The sequence below is a fragment of the Silurus meridionalis genome, chromosome 25, assembly GCF_014805685.1.
Source record: "Silurus meridionalis isolate SWU-2019-XX chromosome 25, ASM1480568v1, whole genome shotgun sequence".
NCBI classification, from domain to species: Eukaryota; Metazoa; Chordata; class Actinopteri; order Siluriformes; family Siluridae; genus Silurus; species Silurus meridionalis.
Window position 1 is genome coordinate 16,110,084 of NC_060908.1, and position 15,602 is coordinate 16,125,685.

The 15,602-nt window shown below is 39.1% G+C and overlaps 1 protein-coding gene across 1 annotated transcript; it reads left to right on the plus strand.

Annotated features, from left to right (window-relative positions):
• Positions 1 to 2,988: 2,988 nt before the first annotated feature.
• ppp1r14aa (protein phosphatase 1, regulatory (inhibitor) subunit 14Aa) lies at positions 2,989 to 12,769 on the plus strand. Its single transcript, XM_046839716.1, has 4 exons — positions 2,989 to 3,473; positions 10,137 to 10,220; positions 10,399 to 10,431; positions 11,511 to 12,769. The coding sequence occupies exons 1-4, from the start codon at positions 3,285 to 3,287 to the stop codon at positions 11,694 to 11,696; spliced, it is 492 nt and encodes a 163-aa protein (XP_046695672.1). The 5' UTR covers positions 2,989 to 3,284; the 3' UTR covers positions 11,697 to 12,769.
• Positions 12,770 to 15,602: the final 2,833 nt, after the last annotated feature.

Sequence of the window (15,602 nt, forward strand, 5' to 3'; positions counted from 1 at the left end):
TATAAATACAGTGTAATTCATATGCATACATTAGCAGAAGGTCACGTGATTGTAGTTGCCCCACAAAAAAAAAAAAGTGTTTTGGGGAATTGAGTGTGACAGGATTGAGTTTTTTTAGTTTCAATACTGGAAATTACACAAAAATGTGGTTTATCAATGAAATATGAATGTATGAAATTTGCCCTGATGACCAGTTAATTAGTGGTGTTTATAATGGAAAAGAAAACCTTTTTCCACAGCTGTCACGCAACTACCCATCAGCAGAGGCTCAGCTCCCCCTAGTGGATCGGCATGAAAATTACACTCTACTTATTATTATTATTATTATTATTATTATTATTATTATTATTAGGGCCCGAGCACCGAGGAGCAGGCCAGAATGGCCTGCACCAGAGGTGCGAAGCCCTATTGGTTTTATTTTTTACACACATTGGTCATTAGAGGTCCCTTAACATACTCGAAAACTCTTGAAATTTGGCACACACGTCAGAGTCCTTTGTCACTAGGGCCGGACAAAGGCCGGTATTAAGGCGTGGCAGGGGGGCTCTGTAGCGCCCCCTGTAATTCAAAACCAAACATTCGTGCACAGATCGGGCAATTATGTTCGCACATGTACGAGAGTTGGTACGCATATAGATCTCATCGAGCCGAACAACTTTCGCCCTCTAAACTATGAGCTCCGCCCAACAGGAAGTCAGCCATTTTGGTTTGTTTTATAAGTGCATGCGGTGAACTTTTAAATACTCCTCCTAGGGAATTCATGCGATTGACATCAAACGTGGCGAACATGATGCCGAGACATTGCACTTGCTAAATTGCGAAGGGATTTTTGATATCTCGAACGGTGCTGCCATGGCGAGGCGACAAATTTATGGCGAATTCGGAGAACAGGAAGTGTTTAATATCTAAAGCAAAAAAATTTCTTATTCAGATGACACGCAGTGTGTATGTTCTGACAAGGATTCCGATCGCATCGATGTGCCTATTGTGAATCTCGGACATAGCGCCACCAACAGGCGCCAGGAAGTGTGTCAGTCACAAAAGGTGGATTTTTTGACAGTTGCATGTGGTGAACTTTTAAATACTCCTCCCAGGATGTTTATGCGATTGACACCAAACGTGGTCAACATGATGCTGAGAAATTGTAGATGATAAATTGCGAAGGAATTTTTGATATCTCGAACGCCGTTCCCATGGCAACGCCTCAAAATTTACTTTCATTTTCAGGCGTATTTAAGCACTTGGCATGCACTTTGGGTGCCTTAACATGCTCGAAAACACCGGAGATTTGGCACAGACGTCAAAGTCGTCTGCCATTAGGACCGGTCAAAGGCTGGAACATAGGCGTGGCAATAGGGCTCTGTAGCGCCCCCTGTAATGTTAAAAAAAAAATATTGGTGCACAGATCAGGCAAACATGTACGCACATGAACGAGAGTTGGTAGGCATATAGATCTCATCGACCCGAACAACTTTCACAATCAAACCTATTAGCTCCGCCCAACAGGAAGTCGGCCATTTTGGATGGTTTCAAAAGTGCATGTGGTGAACTTTTAAATACTTCTCCTAGGGAATTCATGCGATTGACATCAAACATGGTGAACATGATGCCGAGACATTGCACTTGCTAAATTGTGAAGGGATTTTTTTATATTTTGAACGGTGCTGCCATGGCGAGGCGACAAATTTATGGCGAATTCAGAGAAAAAGGAAGTGTCTAATATCTAAAGCAAAAAATGTCTTATTCGGATGACACGCAGTGTGTATGTTCGGCCAAGGATTCCGATCGCATCGATGTGCCTATTGTGAATCTTGGACATAGCGCCACCAACAGGCGCCAGGAAGTGTGTCAGTCACAAAAGGTGGATTTTTTGACAGTTGCATGTGGTGAACTTTTAAATACTCCTCCTAGGATATTCATGCGATGGCGAGACATTGTAGATGATAATTTGCAAAGTGATTTTTGATATCTCGAACGCTGTTCTCATGGCAACGCGTCAAACTTACATTTTATTTCAGGCATATTTAAGGCTTTTGGCGTGCTTAAATTAACTTGAAATTTGACACATACATCACATTTGTCGGCTGTTAAGTGTGTCCAAAAAGGTCGGACAAGGGTGTGTCTCTTAAGTGGCCCACTAGCGCCCCTGTTTGTCTAAAATGTGGGGTTTCTTTTACTTACAGTCCCCAAATGGGTCATTAACAACATAAAATAGTCCACTGATATTTACCCACTTGATGCACTTGCACACCGTGCATTGTTTTCTGGGGGGCACCGTATAGCGATACACAAACGTGCGAGGGCCCGCCATCGCTGCTTGCAGCTATATTTATTATTATTATTATTATTATTATTATTATTATGTAAAACTACATTTACACCCATTTTCTTTCTTATATTTTTCTTAATCAGCAAAAATAATAATTGGAGAGTAATGTTTGCCTTGTTATATTTGGACTGGAGCTACATCATTACATTATTCCAGCTATCTAACCATCTAACTTACACTATATATTAAAATATTTTGTGCTTCTTCCCCAAACCATCATCACAAAATATAAACTACACAGTAAAAAAATTATTCTCCTGCAGCTTTTCAGAGTAAAACTCTGGTCCAGAAACAATCAGGCCTCTGTGCCACGAGCTCCAGAAAGACATGGTGTGTAAAGGTTGGAGCAGAAGAACTTCTGCACATGCTCAAGCCAAGTGAACGATTAAATTGGATCCCTGACAAGTCCAAACCTCCTCATGGAAAACATCAGCAACTGATTTAAGCTGCATCAACACTCATGCTCACTGCCATATCAGGAATTTAGTGGAAAGTCTACCTGGAAGAGGCAGGAATAACTCTAGAATAGGTTAAATGAATAAATGCATATGGGTGAAAGTGTGATCAGGGGTGCGCAATTATACAAATCTGGTAAAAGATGTTCCAAAATTGGTTACAAAAAACGCATTCATTCAAAAGGCAGGAAAAAAAGAACGCGGCATTTTTATTAGACACGGCAGCGTCAATTAGTCCAATTAATCAAATAAACTCGTGCACGCGCACGAGGGCGGAACCGGAAATGAACGCGCAAAGTAGAAGAACGCTGAGGAGTTCATCAGCGCGAGACGCGGCGGCAGCACACACAGGGCGCGCGCGACTCTTCTCGGATCTCCAAAGATTAATAGCGTGCGACGTGCATGTGCACGTGACTTTCATTTTATTTGCGCATCCTCCCCCTTTCTTTTCTTTTCTTTTTCTTTCTTCAGTTCTTGGCTAATTGTCCGACGCGCGCATCATGGACGAGCAGCAGCAGCAGGACCTCCGCTTTTCCAGGAGATCTCCAGGACCCACGCGCGAACACGGTCTGAACATGCAGAAGCGACAGGCGCGCGTGACGGTGAAGTACAACCGCGCGGAGCTGCAGCGGCGCCTCAACGCCGAGAAGTGGATCGAGCGCGCGCTCAAGGGGCTGTACGCCGGCGCGGTGAGTGCACGCGCCCTGTGGGGCAACACGCTTTCAGAAGTTTTCAACAATACAATAAAAACTGAAATGCATTGAACATACTTTGAACATACACAAGTATGTGCGCCTCAGACCATCACATCCTCCATATGTCCCTGTTGAAGATCCCATTGCAGACTTATTCCCTGTTTGCTCTTATAAAATTTGATTTGTCTATATCCATCATTACCAAGAGATTAGGCACTGCTCCTGGATGGGGTAAGGAGGCTCCTGGTCATCCATTGGTATGGTTAAGGAGGTCGGGGCTCAGTTCAGGACGCTTTTTCATTTCAAACTTAACACTACTAACAATGTCTTCAGCTCGATTTGTGCACCAGAGCAATTCTGGGTCTAATAGTTCTGGGTCTAACTAGTGAACAACTGCACATTTTTGTGGTGATTACAGGGAGGAACCACAGTACAGGAGTGACTGTCAGGGGTGCACATACTTTTAGCCATAAAGGATAGTGTCACACTCATGATTGCTTATTTTTTTCCAATAAAATATACTTTCAGTGCTTTTCCATGGCAGACCTTTCACCATGGAAATGCTATTGCGAAAAGAAATATTGCAAAATAGAACCGTTTCCTCACTAAATGTGTCGCAGATTGTGGTTGCATCAGGATTCACTGTAGACGAAAAGCTGTTATAAGGAAATAATCAACACACTGAATTGAATTCTTTCTCTACAAAATGTTTCTAGATTTCTAAATGTCTCCATTTAATATTGTGAATGTCCAGTTACAAGCATTCAGGATTTCTTCCTGTTCTCTCTTACGTTATAGCAGCTATAAACGCTCATGCAAACCCCTCAATCCACTAATCGTGTCATTTGGAGCTAGACAATTCATCAGCACCTCCTGGCCAATCAGAACGCAGAATGCCGTGGTATTTCTTTGACCAATCGGAAAGGAAAGAAACCTTCCCAAATTCTTACACCGGAATAACAAAGAGCGAGGTTCTGATTTTGGCCGTGTTTTGCTGACTGATGGTGAAATGTCCTTATCTTCATGCTTCTTTCTCGTGTCTGGACTTTGCAAAAAAAACATTCAAATCACTGAGATGAGACGTGACCTCTTACCTCATACATCACCAGACTGACACATCCTGAGATTTTCCTCTTCAGTCATTTCTAAACACTTAGCTCAAAAGGTTAAAGGGCAAATACTTTAGTGACAAACCAGGATAAACAAAAAACTAGCTCATATCTGTGTCTCCATGATGCACGAGAGGTCGTATAAAAGAATTGGAAATAAACCAGGAAAGAAAATGTAAGAGGCTTTTGCGTTTAAATAACTAGCCTACTCGTGTTTGTAGCTTAGAGAGGAAGTAGTTGTTACAAATACAGCTCTGGAGCGTTATTAGCTAGCTGTGTAGCTTATGTTAACCAGTTTAGCCGTATAGGTGAATCCTGGATATTTAACCTTTTACCAGAGCTTTATTTGTTATCAGGAGCTAGCTCTCAACTTAGTGAACGTGTACAAGCTCTTCACAAGAATTTCACGCCGTTTGGCAGACGTACAAAAGTGTTTTAAGTTTATATCAATAAATAAATACACACCGGTTTGCTAGTTTACAGTAAACTTTTCTGTCAAACTAAATCACTGTCCAAAGTTTCTATTCCTACTCTCTTCTGAAAACGTTGTCCTTTAAACTTTCTACTTTGATTTTCTGAGGTAAAATGTTGCCCGAATAGATTCATACAGTTGATATCCTTGTTTCAGAGAGCTAGTGAGATTCACTTTTAACCAATTCATGTTGTCTCAAAGCAACTTTACAGAGATAAATCGATTACAAATATACATCTCAGCATCATAAATTAGTCTCTCAGTTTATTTCTTATGATTGAGTCATGAGGGAGAAACTCCCTGAGATGCTACAAGGCGGAACCTTGAGAGGAACCTTGAGAGGAACCTTGAGAGGAACCAGACTGAAAAGGGAACCCATCCTCATCCACTACCCCAAATGTGCATAGTATTATTCTGAAGGTTATCAAATGTTCACTGATTAAGACTTGAGTGAAAAATTATTCATAGCAGCTGCAGCCATTGTAGCAAACTGTATTTTTTACAGTCCAAATCCATCTTCATGGTTCCTGAGTCTTGAGATATTTTTTTTAGGCATGTTAGATAGTGCTTTACTGTCGTTGTCAATTTGTCAAGCACTAGAATGATACTAGCTGATACATTTTTCCAGAGAAAGTCTTGTATTGTGTTGTATTGCGTGGCAACGGATGACTAGCTGTTGACTAACTGCTGTGTTGATTGCCATTGCTGAGGATATTGTGCAGCACAGAATGTTTAAAATGCAGCGGTGTCGTCTGAGCTGAAATAGCCGGTTCAGGGACCATGTACTTGCAGGGTATTTCTGCTTAGTTTCCTTCTGCAGAATGTTTGAAAGAGACGATTTATGATGATGATGTGTGTGCGCTCTCTCGGGGCTTTATATGGAGCCGTGGGGTCTCTGTGTGTGTGTGTGTGTGTGTGTGTGTGTGTGTGTGTGTGTGTGTGCGCACAATGTAGCCCACAGCTTTACAGATAAACATGCTAAACACACAAATAATCATAAAATGCTATAAATTCTTTGTAAGAGTAGAAACATTCTCAGTTATCTGTGGGCAGCACCAGAAGTTCAGCTTGCGTTCCTTTCATTCTTTTACAACCCACTTCGGCTTATCTTTAGAGCGTTCAAGACGTAATTAAAACTGTTATGTTGTAGTGTGGACCAGAGGTACCCAAACTTTTTCTTATGAAGGGCCAAAATTTAAAGTAGGCCATCGAGCTAAAACTTGATGTTGCTTTATATTTAAATATTATACTTGGGGGAGGTGGTAGATCCGTGGGCTGCTGATCAGAAGGTCGTGGGTTAAAGAACCAGTATCGCCAAGCTGCCATTCTTGGGGGGCCCTCAAGCAACCTATTCTTTTTAACCCTCTATGCTCCAGGGATGCTGACCCCAGCTTCCTAACATCACTGGGATATGTGAAGGAATTATTTCCCTGTGGGATCAATCAAGTAATAAATGGCAGGATATTAAAATTAAAATATGATTTTATTATACAAAAAAATAAACAAATAAAAGCAGAAACAGATTTTATTTTCAGTGAAACTTTTAGTACGATGAAAACACACTCCAGAAACAATCCTATTTATAGTACAATTGAGTTCAATGCCTTATACAGTTATCCAAGATAGAAACCATACAGCCAGATGCTCGTAATATCAATGACCTTTACTCAACAATTTCTTTTTATTGGGCTGCAGCTGCTTTGATGAACAACTCTGGGATATTACGGTGCTGAAGTTATTATTATTATTATTATTATTATTATGATTAGTGCTGAAGTGAGATCATGTGGATCATTCGCCCGTCTTTCCAATTTCTTGTCATGATCCACTGATGTTCTTCCACTCTTGAAGCGCACGTGTTACTCAAAGCACCTCGAACGGCTTGTTGAAGAGTCGCGTATATCAGACGTATGTCCTGTCAACAATCTCTGTAGCAGATTTGTTTCACAAATAATTCTAACGTTTGCTTTTTGTTTTATTTGCTGTCTGTGATGAAATCGCAGACGTGAGAACGCACGTGGAACAGCACCAGTTACGCAAAACTTTTTGATAGCACCTCATATATAGGTGAGTCGATTAGTCTGCTCACAGAGGGAGGCGGTGCCAGAGGGAGGCGGTGCCAGAGGGAGGCGGTGCCAATGTTTTTGCTTCAGCTCAGAAAAAATGCTCTATTAGAAGTAAATATGGCATGTGATTTCCCCATGACACTTTGTCCCTAAGAGATTTTTTTTTTCTTTTTTAGGTTCCTCTGCTCTTTGAAATGGCCAGCTGTGTTATCTTTTTGTCCAATTTACTTCAAGATAGAGGGAGGAAAAAAAAAGATATGACCGACGTACAGCTGATAAAACATAAGAGTTTAGAGATGTTCCGTGCAACACTAATTGGATAAAAAGTTCAGTAGGTCCTGGAGAATGCTGGGAAATGTGCTTGGATTTCCACCTCAGGAAGGCCAGACTCAGGAAACGTTCACTGTATGAGCGATAACACACTCTTGAGATATAGATATATAGATATAGATATCTTTTTATTTATTTATTTATTTATTTATTTATTTATTTAGTGTTTTATTTCTCACCACCAACAAGAAATTTTGTAAAGAATGGATAACACAATGTATTTATTTATTTTTTATCCATTTGTAGTTACAAGTTGGCTAATGCTAAACTGGAGGATCTGCACCTTGTGTGTTTGTGGCATTAGTGTGTGAGGGGGGGAAATGATGATGTAAGAGTAATAAATGGTGCAGGTTTGATGTTTTCTGTGTACGTGTTAATAGTCCGTCATGAGTCCCGAATGCTCGATACTCTTCCATCTGGAGCGATGTGCAATGGTGTAGGGGGCGTCGTCACTTTCTCAAGGCTTTATATGGTGTGTGTGTGTGTGTGTGTGTGTGTGTGTGTGTGTGTGGGTTTAGCAGGTAAAAGTATGTGGGTGTGTGAGAACCCTGCACAGTGTATAAGGCATAACAGATGAACGATGTGTTCTTTTGGGTAATTATTTCTCTCCACACTTAAACCCACTGAATGTAACCCCTCTTTTCACACACACACACACACACACACACACACACACACACAAACACGCGCGCGCATATCTCTCTCACACACATTCACAGAAGCGATGGGTGAACGCCATATAAGGAGAGGTGAGCGCCGTCTCAAGAGGATTCTAGACTTCCTGAACAAAAATAATTAAATTTTACACACACACACACACACACACACACATATAATGTCTATTGCCTAACATGGGCACTGTGGTGTGTTTGTGTTTTTCTGTGAACATGTAAATAAGCGTATGCGTTCACACGGTTAGCTGTCGATCTAAACAAAATGACAAAACCCAAAAAGAGAACGCTGGACAACTGGTGTGTTTCCTCGACACAGAGGTTTTCCCATGACACACAGATTATAGTTACTGATAACTGACAGATTTAGAAGTTGCAGATACTTCAAGAACGGATAACTGATTTCTTTCTTTATTGGATATTATATACACTATATGGACAAAAGTATTGGGACACCTGATCTTTCCTGCCATCTGTGGTTCTTCTCCAAACTCGTACTCCAAAGCCGGAGGCACACATTTGTACAGGACGCTTTTGGATGCTGTATAATACAATTTTCCCTTCACTTGAACGTGGAAGCATCTATTCCAGCACGGTAATGCCCCAGATCAAGGCTATTCTAAATTTAGATCTTTCCATCGATTGAAGACAAAGATCTTTAGTGGCCTGCTATAGATCTCTAAACCCTACTGAACACTTTTAAGATGAATGTGAATGCTGACTGCACCCCAGACTTCCTCACCTCACCGACATCAGTACCTGACTTTACTAACACACTTATGTCTGAACACACACTCCACAAGCACACAACAAAATCTAGTGAAACATCTTCCCAGAAGTGTGGAGGGAGTTAGAAGAGCAATTTGGGATTAAATGTGGAATGCGATGCTCATAAAGCACATACTATACATTTGACACATACTGTGTGTGTGTGTGTGTGTGTGTGTGTGAATGATTTTCCAGGTAAATGCTGATGCTTTATCAGTGACTGTGTTCACATGCCTTTCATTCTTTCATTACAAAAACTATTTTGACTCAACTTTGTACACAAAATTCACGGTTCGTTACGTATCTCGGTTTTTAAGTCAGTGTTCGGTTCGTTTTGGGTGCAGTTACAGGTACAGTTAGGAGGAAGAAATGCAACACAACATTGCTTGTCGTTTTTTTATAACACAGTTTATTATAATTTCTGAACAGGATGTTTTAAATATAGTGTATAAAAATGTCTCGTATTCCCCAGCGGGAACATCAGGTTTTTCCATAAGAGTTTTACATCTCAGTTCTGCTCAGATTTGTGCTGGAAGAAAAAGAAATATACAGTTGAAATGTAAACTAGTAAACTTTAAAAGGAGGTGTTTAGCAAAGTATTTTCACTTTTTAGTCTTTGCTTCATCCAGTAAATGGGCGTAACCCCACAGTTCTACAGTGTGGAGTGAGGTGTGTGTGTGTGTGTGTGTGTGTGTGTGTGTGTGTGTGTGAGAGAGACTGCAAGAGAATGGAACTTTGACCCATGATTACTGCACATATACTAGTTGTGTAACGGTACAGAAAATTCACGGTTCGTTACGTATCTCAGTTTTTAAGTCAGTGTTCGGTTCATTTTCGGTGCAGTTACAGTTAGGAGGAAGAAATGCAACACAAAATTGCTTGTTGGTTTTTTTTAATAACAGATTTATAATTTGTTGTTGTTCTTGTTGTTATTATTATTAACATTTCTGAAAATCAGCAGTTTACTTTTTTTACAATTTAAATAAAATCCCTGCCTGTTCTTTTACTCGAATAGAAATGTAAAAAGAAGGGTTTTAATTTAGACTTTGGGAATGTAGAAAAGAAGGGAATTTGTACTTCTACTCGAGTTCAGGAGATGTAGGAATAGGAGATCGCTGATCTTTATGCGCTATTTAAATCCTTCCAGCGTTCACATGCTGTGCAGTCTGACACACAGTGATACAATCTGGTGTGTGTGTGTGTGTGTGTCTGTGTGTGTGTGTGTGTGTGTGTGTGTGTAGGAGGAGGATGAAATGCCAGAAGAAATTGACATTGATGACTTGCTGGTTCTGCAGAGTGATGAAGAAAGAGCACAGAAACTCCAGGTGTCACTCACACGTCCGAACTCAAAACTAAAAAGACACTTACGGATATTTTACATCTAATAATATATATATACTGTATATATATTTTGGAATTATATTTTAATGTTTATTGTGGTGTTAATATTATTATTATTATTATTATTCGTTATTTATTGATGTCAATATTTTTGTGCTGTAGGAGCTGCTGCAGACCTGCAAGAATAACACACAGGTACAGTCCTCCTGAATCAGCCTCTGTCTCTATCTACCCCTCTCACATTTATTGTCTGTCTGTCTTTTTCTGTCTTATCAGTGTATCTTTCTGTGACTCTTCCACTTTGTGTGTGTCTCTCTCTCTCTCTCTCTCTCTCTCTCTCTCTCTCTCTCTCTCTCTCTCTCTCTCTCATTTCCAGTCGCACTATTCTTCTCCTTCTTTCTCTAACTCTCTTTCCTCTACTCCCTTCACTAGTCCTGTGTTTGGTTTCTTCTTCTCCCCTTTTATTCCTCTATCCATTGGTCTTTCTTCATAACTGTATCTTGTTCTCTCTCTCTTCTTATACTTTTCTTGTTCTCTTCCACTCCATTTCTTATTTATTTTGTCTGAATTATGCAGCATTGCCAAAACAACTGGAAGAAAAACACCAAGGAACAAAGATAACAACTGATATCACACCAAAAACAGTGATGATGAAAATGAAAGCTCCTCCACATTTTTAATTTTCTCTCCCCTCATTCTCAAGGAACCTGCACTGACTGTCACTCGCTTGTTCTTGTTTCCAACAACAGCCGTTTGTTCTCAATGTGCATACATTCTCTCCCTCGTTCTTTTACACACACACACACACACACACATTTGTTTCCAATATTCCGATAACTTACGGAGAGTCTTGAACTTTGAGGTAACAGAAGCTCTTTATTTGTGGAGGACAAAGGACACAGGGCTGTAGGTGGGACAGGTTCATGTGAGTTAGATTCATAACGCTTAGCATTCGTTCCTTCGCTTGTCCATCATAGTTCCCTCACCCACCAACCTCTCTGTGCTGTTAGGTGTGTTGGGTTCGATATGAATCCACACCGGAGTTAGAAGTTTAAGGTACAGTCACCAGTGTTCATTTTCTCCTCACTCTCTCCGTCTCGTCTCTGCTCCATCAGCACAAATGTGTTCTTTCACTGGAATTGTTCACTGTGTGTGTGTGTGTGTGTGTGTGTGTGTGTGTGTGTGTGTGTGTGTGTGTGTGTGTGTGTGTGTGTGTGTGTGTGTGTGTGTGTGTGTGTGTGTGTGTGTGTGTGTGTGTGTGTGTGTGTGTGTAGCCTTTCATCAGCGAGCTTCTCCAGATGCTGCACGGGCTTCACAAACAGGAAGAGCTTCAAAAAGAAGGCATCGGCCATCCCAGTCTCCACGGTTACCCCCATCACCATGGCAATGTGCACCACCACCACCATCACCACAGAGGCCAACAACAGCACCATCAAGCGCGAACCCACCAGACCCTGTAGCCGTATCCTGTAATGCACCGCAGCAGCGAACTTCTCCAAACCTCCGGAGGCGTCTCTTATTCACGGACACGACGTGATCACTAACCTTTACGATTCCACACATGACGCTTTCTTCTCGTCACGCTCGCACCGAGTTCAGAAAATTGAAACCTCGTAACGCGTCACTTTATTCTTCAAAATTTTCCTAACTGCACAAAACCCTTATACCACTGATACAGTATTAAAGGAGTTTATATTCTTGTGAAGTAGATCAATGAAACACTGTGAGATTTCATTATATAGTGTTATAAATTTTCATAAAATGAAGTCGGTCAAAAAAAGCTAGCTTATCTATCCTAGCCTATCGGGAAGTATATCATATGGAATTTAAGTCTAATATAATAAAGAGCCAATAGAACAACTTGTAGCTCATATAATGGACACCAGTTGAGACCATTAGGATTCCATAAGGCTTCCAAACCCCAGGATGTTTCTACACCAGTTTCTTTGGTTTGGTTGTGATGCGTTGATGTACAAAAACACACTACCGGTACATAAAAAAAAAAAAAAACATGATTTTAACAGTTAACTGTGTGGTGTGTAATGGTCTGGAAACCATTAGGATTTTTACAATGATTTCTGTTGTTTCCTTTTTTCCCCCAGCAGAAGTCCAAGTGCTGGTCATCATAACCTTCCTCAGTACAGTTTGGTCTTCATTTACAGCTTATAGGACGTCCTAGAACATAGTCATTTCCCCCCCCCAACAAACAGAAGAGAATAGTTTTTTTTATTACTTGTTGGATCCATTAACCTCGAAACCCCAGTAAAAAGTTGAACAGTGAGTTCGTCCCTTCATTTAGATTAAATAAAACATGGTGGGGATTAGATTTTTTTTTTATTCAATACCTTTTTAAAATGACTTTTTCGAAAACAATTGTAAATAGCTCAAGAAACTCCTAAAACCAGATCTGTGCTACACCGAGTTCTTATTCCACTGAGGGACGTGCTACAATAACGCTAATAATTCGATGTGATGTTAACCAATAAGATTTACTGATGTTAACAAATATAATAAAGATGTGAATAAACTGAAATTGAATGTGTTTGGAATTTGAATGATTATGAGGGCATTTATTTATTCATTTTTGTTTGTTGAATAAAAATACGTGGTCTAAAATTGCTAACATTTGCTGAGGAAACTAGCTAGCTAGCTCTCTTAGCAAACTAATAGCATGGCCAGACGTGTTCTCTAGTTTATATGTAAGCTATAGGGAAATATAAAATATTTATACACTAATTGTAGTTTTAAAGTGAGGTTTTATTTCATATCACAAAACGCATTCGTTTAAATAACTTGCATATTAATAATCTAAATAAGTGGCATTAGCTTGTCTAACATTGCTGTAAGTCTGCTAGCTAGCTAGCTAGTTTCCTCATATATAGTATCTCTCAAAAGTGAGTACACCCATCACATTTCAGCAGTCATGTTAGTATATTTTCTCAATATATTTCTCTAAAGAAATGAAACGTGGATTTGTGCAGTTTGTATTCAGCATATTTACTGTCCTCTAAAAACTACTCAACATACAGATATTATTGTCTAAATAATTGGCAATTAAAGTGAGTCCACCCTCAATGCTAACAGCTGTACATCATGTTACCATGCAAAGTCCTTTGTCCTATTCATCATGTTGATGTTTTTGTCTGCATGACAAGACCATAAAAATGTGTGTATCTTGTATTAAAGCAGTAACAATGTGGTGTTTTGAGACTCTGAGGATCTGAGAAAGGAACAGACCTCGCAAGGGTCCATCAAAGAAGTCGAGTCCTCGCGCTGTGTGTCAGGTGCAGAAGCTGCTTCAAAAAAACAGACTCTGAGAAGATGTACTAAAATAATTGCTGAAATGTGAGGGGTGGACTCAATTTTGTGAGATACTGTATATTATCCGATCTTCTCAAGGACTCTGTTGAAGCTGTTTCACCTCCTGTACTGAGTTCTGGCGACCACCAGGGGGGAGAACAGGACAAGCAAACAAAACATGGCGTGCTGTTTATTCTACCAGCATCATTAAGAGCTTCACGCTGATCAGAGTTGCAGTGGATTTGGAAACACTGTACACATCGGGTTTGGACACAATCACAGGACCATGATCACAAGATCATGAGGGGGAGACCCAAGAATCCAAGAATGCGGTGGAAACAAGTTTAGAGCACAGGGAGAACATGTGAAAGTGTACATAGACAGAAATATCGTATATGATGATTTTGCATCATGAAACAGGATTTCAATCTAAATACCAATCTGAACTGTAGGGAAAAAACATGGTCGAATATTTAACACAAGTCAAAGAGAACTGTATATTTGTAGACCATTTTGAGCTCTTGTTGTTTGGTGACCCTCTCTGTAAGGTTCAACCTGGTGGAACCTTTAAGCATGGTGTTTCTGTATTATGGTCGTAGGAGAGAAGTGTAGACAGTTTTTAATAACGCCAAATGTATCATATTTGATTTATGAGTTTCTGAGATGATCTGCACAACCTGCATTATCAACACTTCCCTCAAAAACCTGTTATATACATTCTGAGACTTGTCTTTTGCTCCTAGTATATTCATCTACGCTCTGCAGTCAATAGCAGGCTGTAGGCCGGCTTTTCTGAGTTTTTTGCAGGGAATCTTTCCTGAATTTGATAAAGTTATGGTAAAAATAAAGTTTATGCTGTTACTGATTTTCCAATATGAATATGTATTTTTTTAAGCAACTAATAATTAATTAATTTTTTCTTTTTTTTTTACAGAATGTTATAGTAAACCGTGTTGAAAATATGTGTATCAGGCAGGTATATAAGGTAATTTATCTTAGTCCTTAACAAGAGTTCCTGTGCCTTTCTTCTTTCTGGATCCACTTGATTCATCCAGACCCCCTACCTCTAGATAGAGTTCTCCTCACTTAGAGACACTGTGAAAGGATGGTTCCACATGAGCAGTCTAAAGATCCATGAAGTTACTGAGCAACTCAAGAACTTTAAGGATGGATTTGGGCTGTAATTAATATCACCAGTCTGGTCCAATGGTTCAGGACTGCAGTTCAAACTGTTCATTTAAGCGTCAATTACTGAACAGTAAACAACAATGGAACTGTAACGAATGGACATTTGTTTGCACCCAGATAAATAAATAAATAAATAAATAGATAGATAGATAGATAGATAGATAGATAGATAGATAGATAGATAGATAGATAGATAGATAGATAGATAGATAGATAGATAGATATTGGAAAAAATGTGCAGACACCTTTCAAAAGAGAAATAAATATATAATAATATATAAAATAGAAAAGAAATATATATATGGATACACTAAGTATGTATATACTGTATGTGTGTGTGTGTGTGTGTGTGTGTGTGTGTGTATATATATATATATATATATATATATATATATATATATATACACACACAAAACACACACACACACACATATATATATATATATATATATATATATATATATATATATATATATATATATATATATATATATATATATATATATATATATATATATATATATATATATATATATATATATATATATATATATATACTGTGTATAGAATGAGGGGTATATAAAGATGAGGATGGGTTTCTCTTGGTTCACTCATTAGGAATAAACTTACTAACAATTCAAATACAATGTTATACTCTTGATCTCAGTAAAGCTAATTTGAAGACAATAAAGACTCCTGCCATAAATGTCGAATAAACATCTCCTTACTAAAAAAAAAAAGCAACACACAGGACTTTTACACAAAACAAATCTGCTTATTATTCAGCCCAAGATTTTATTATAGTGTATAACTATTCCTTCATTTCTTTCTTTTAAATGACATGAATTCATGTATCAATTTACAACCTCTGACCAATC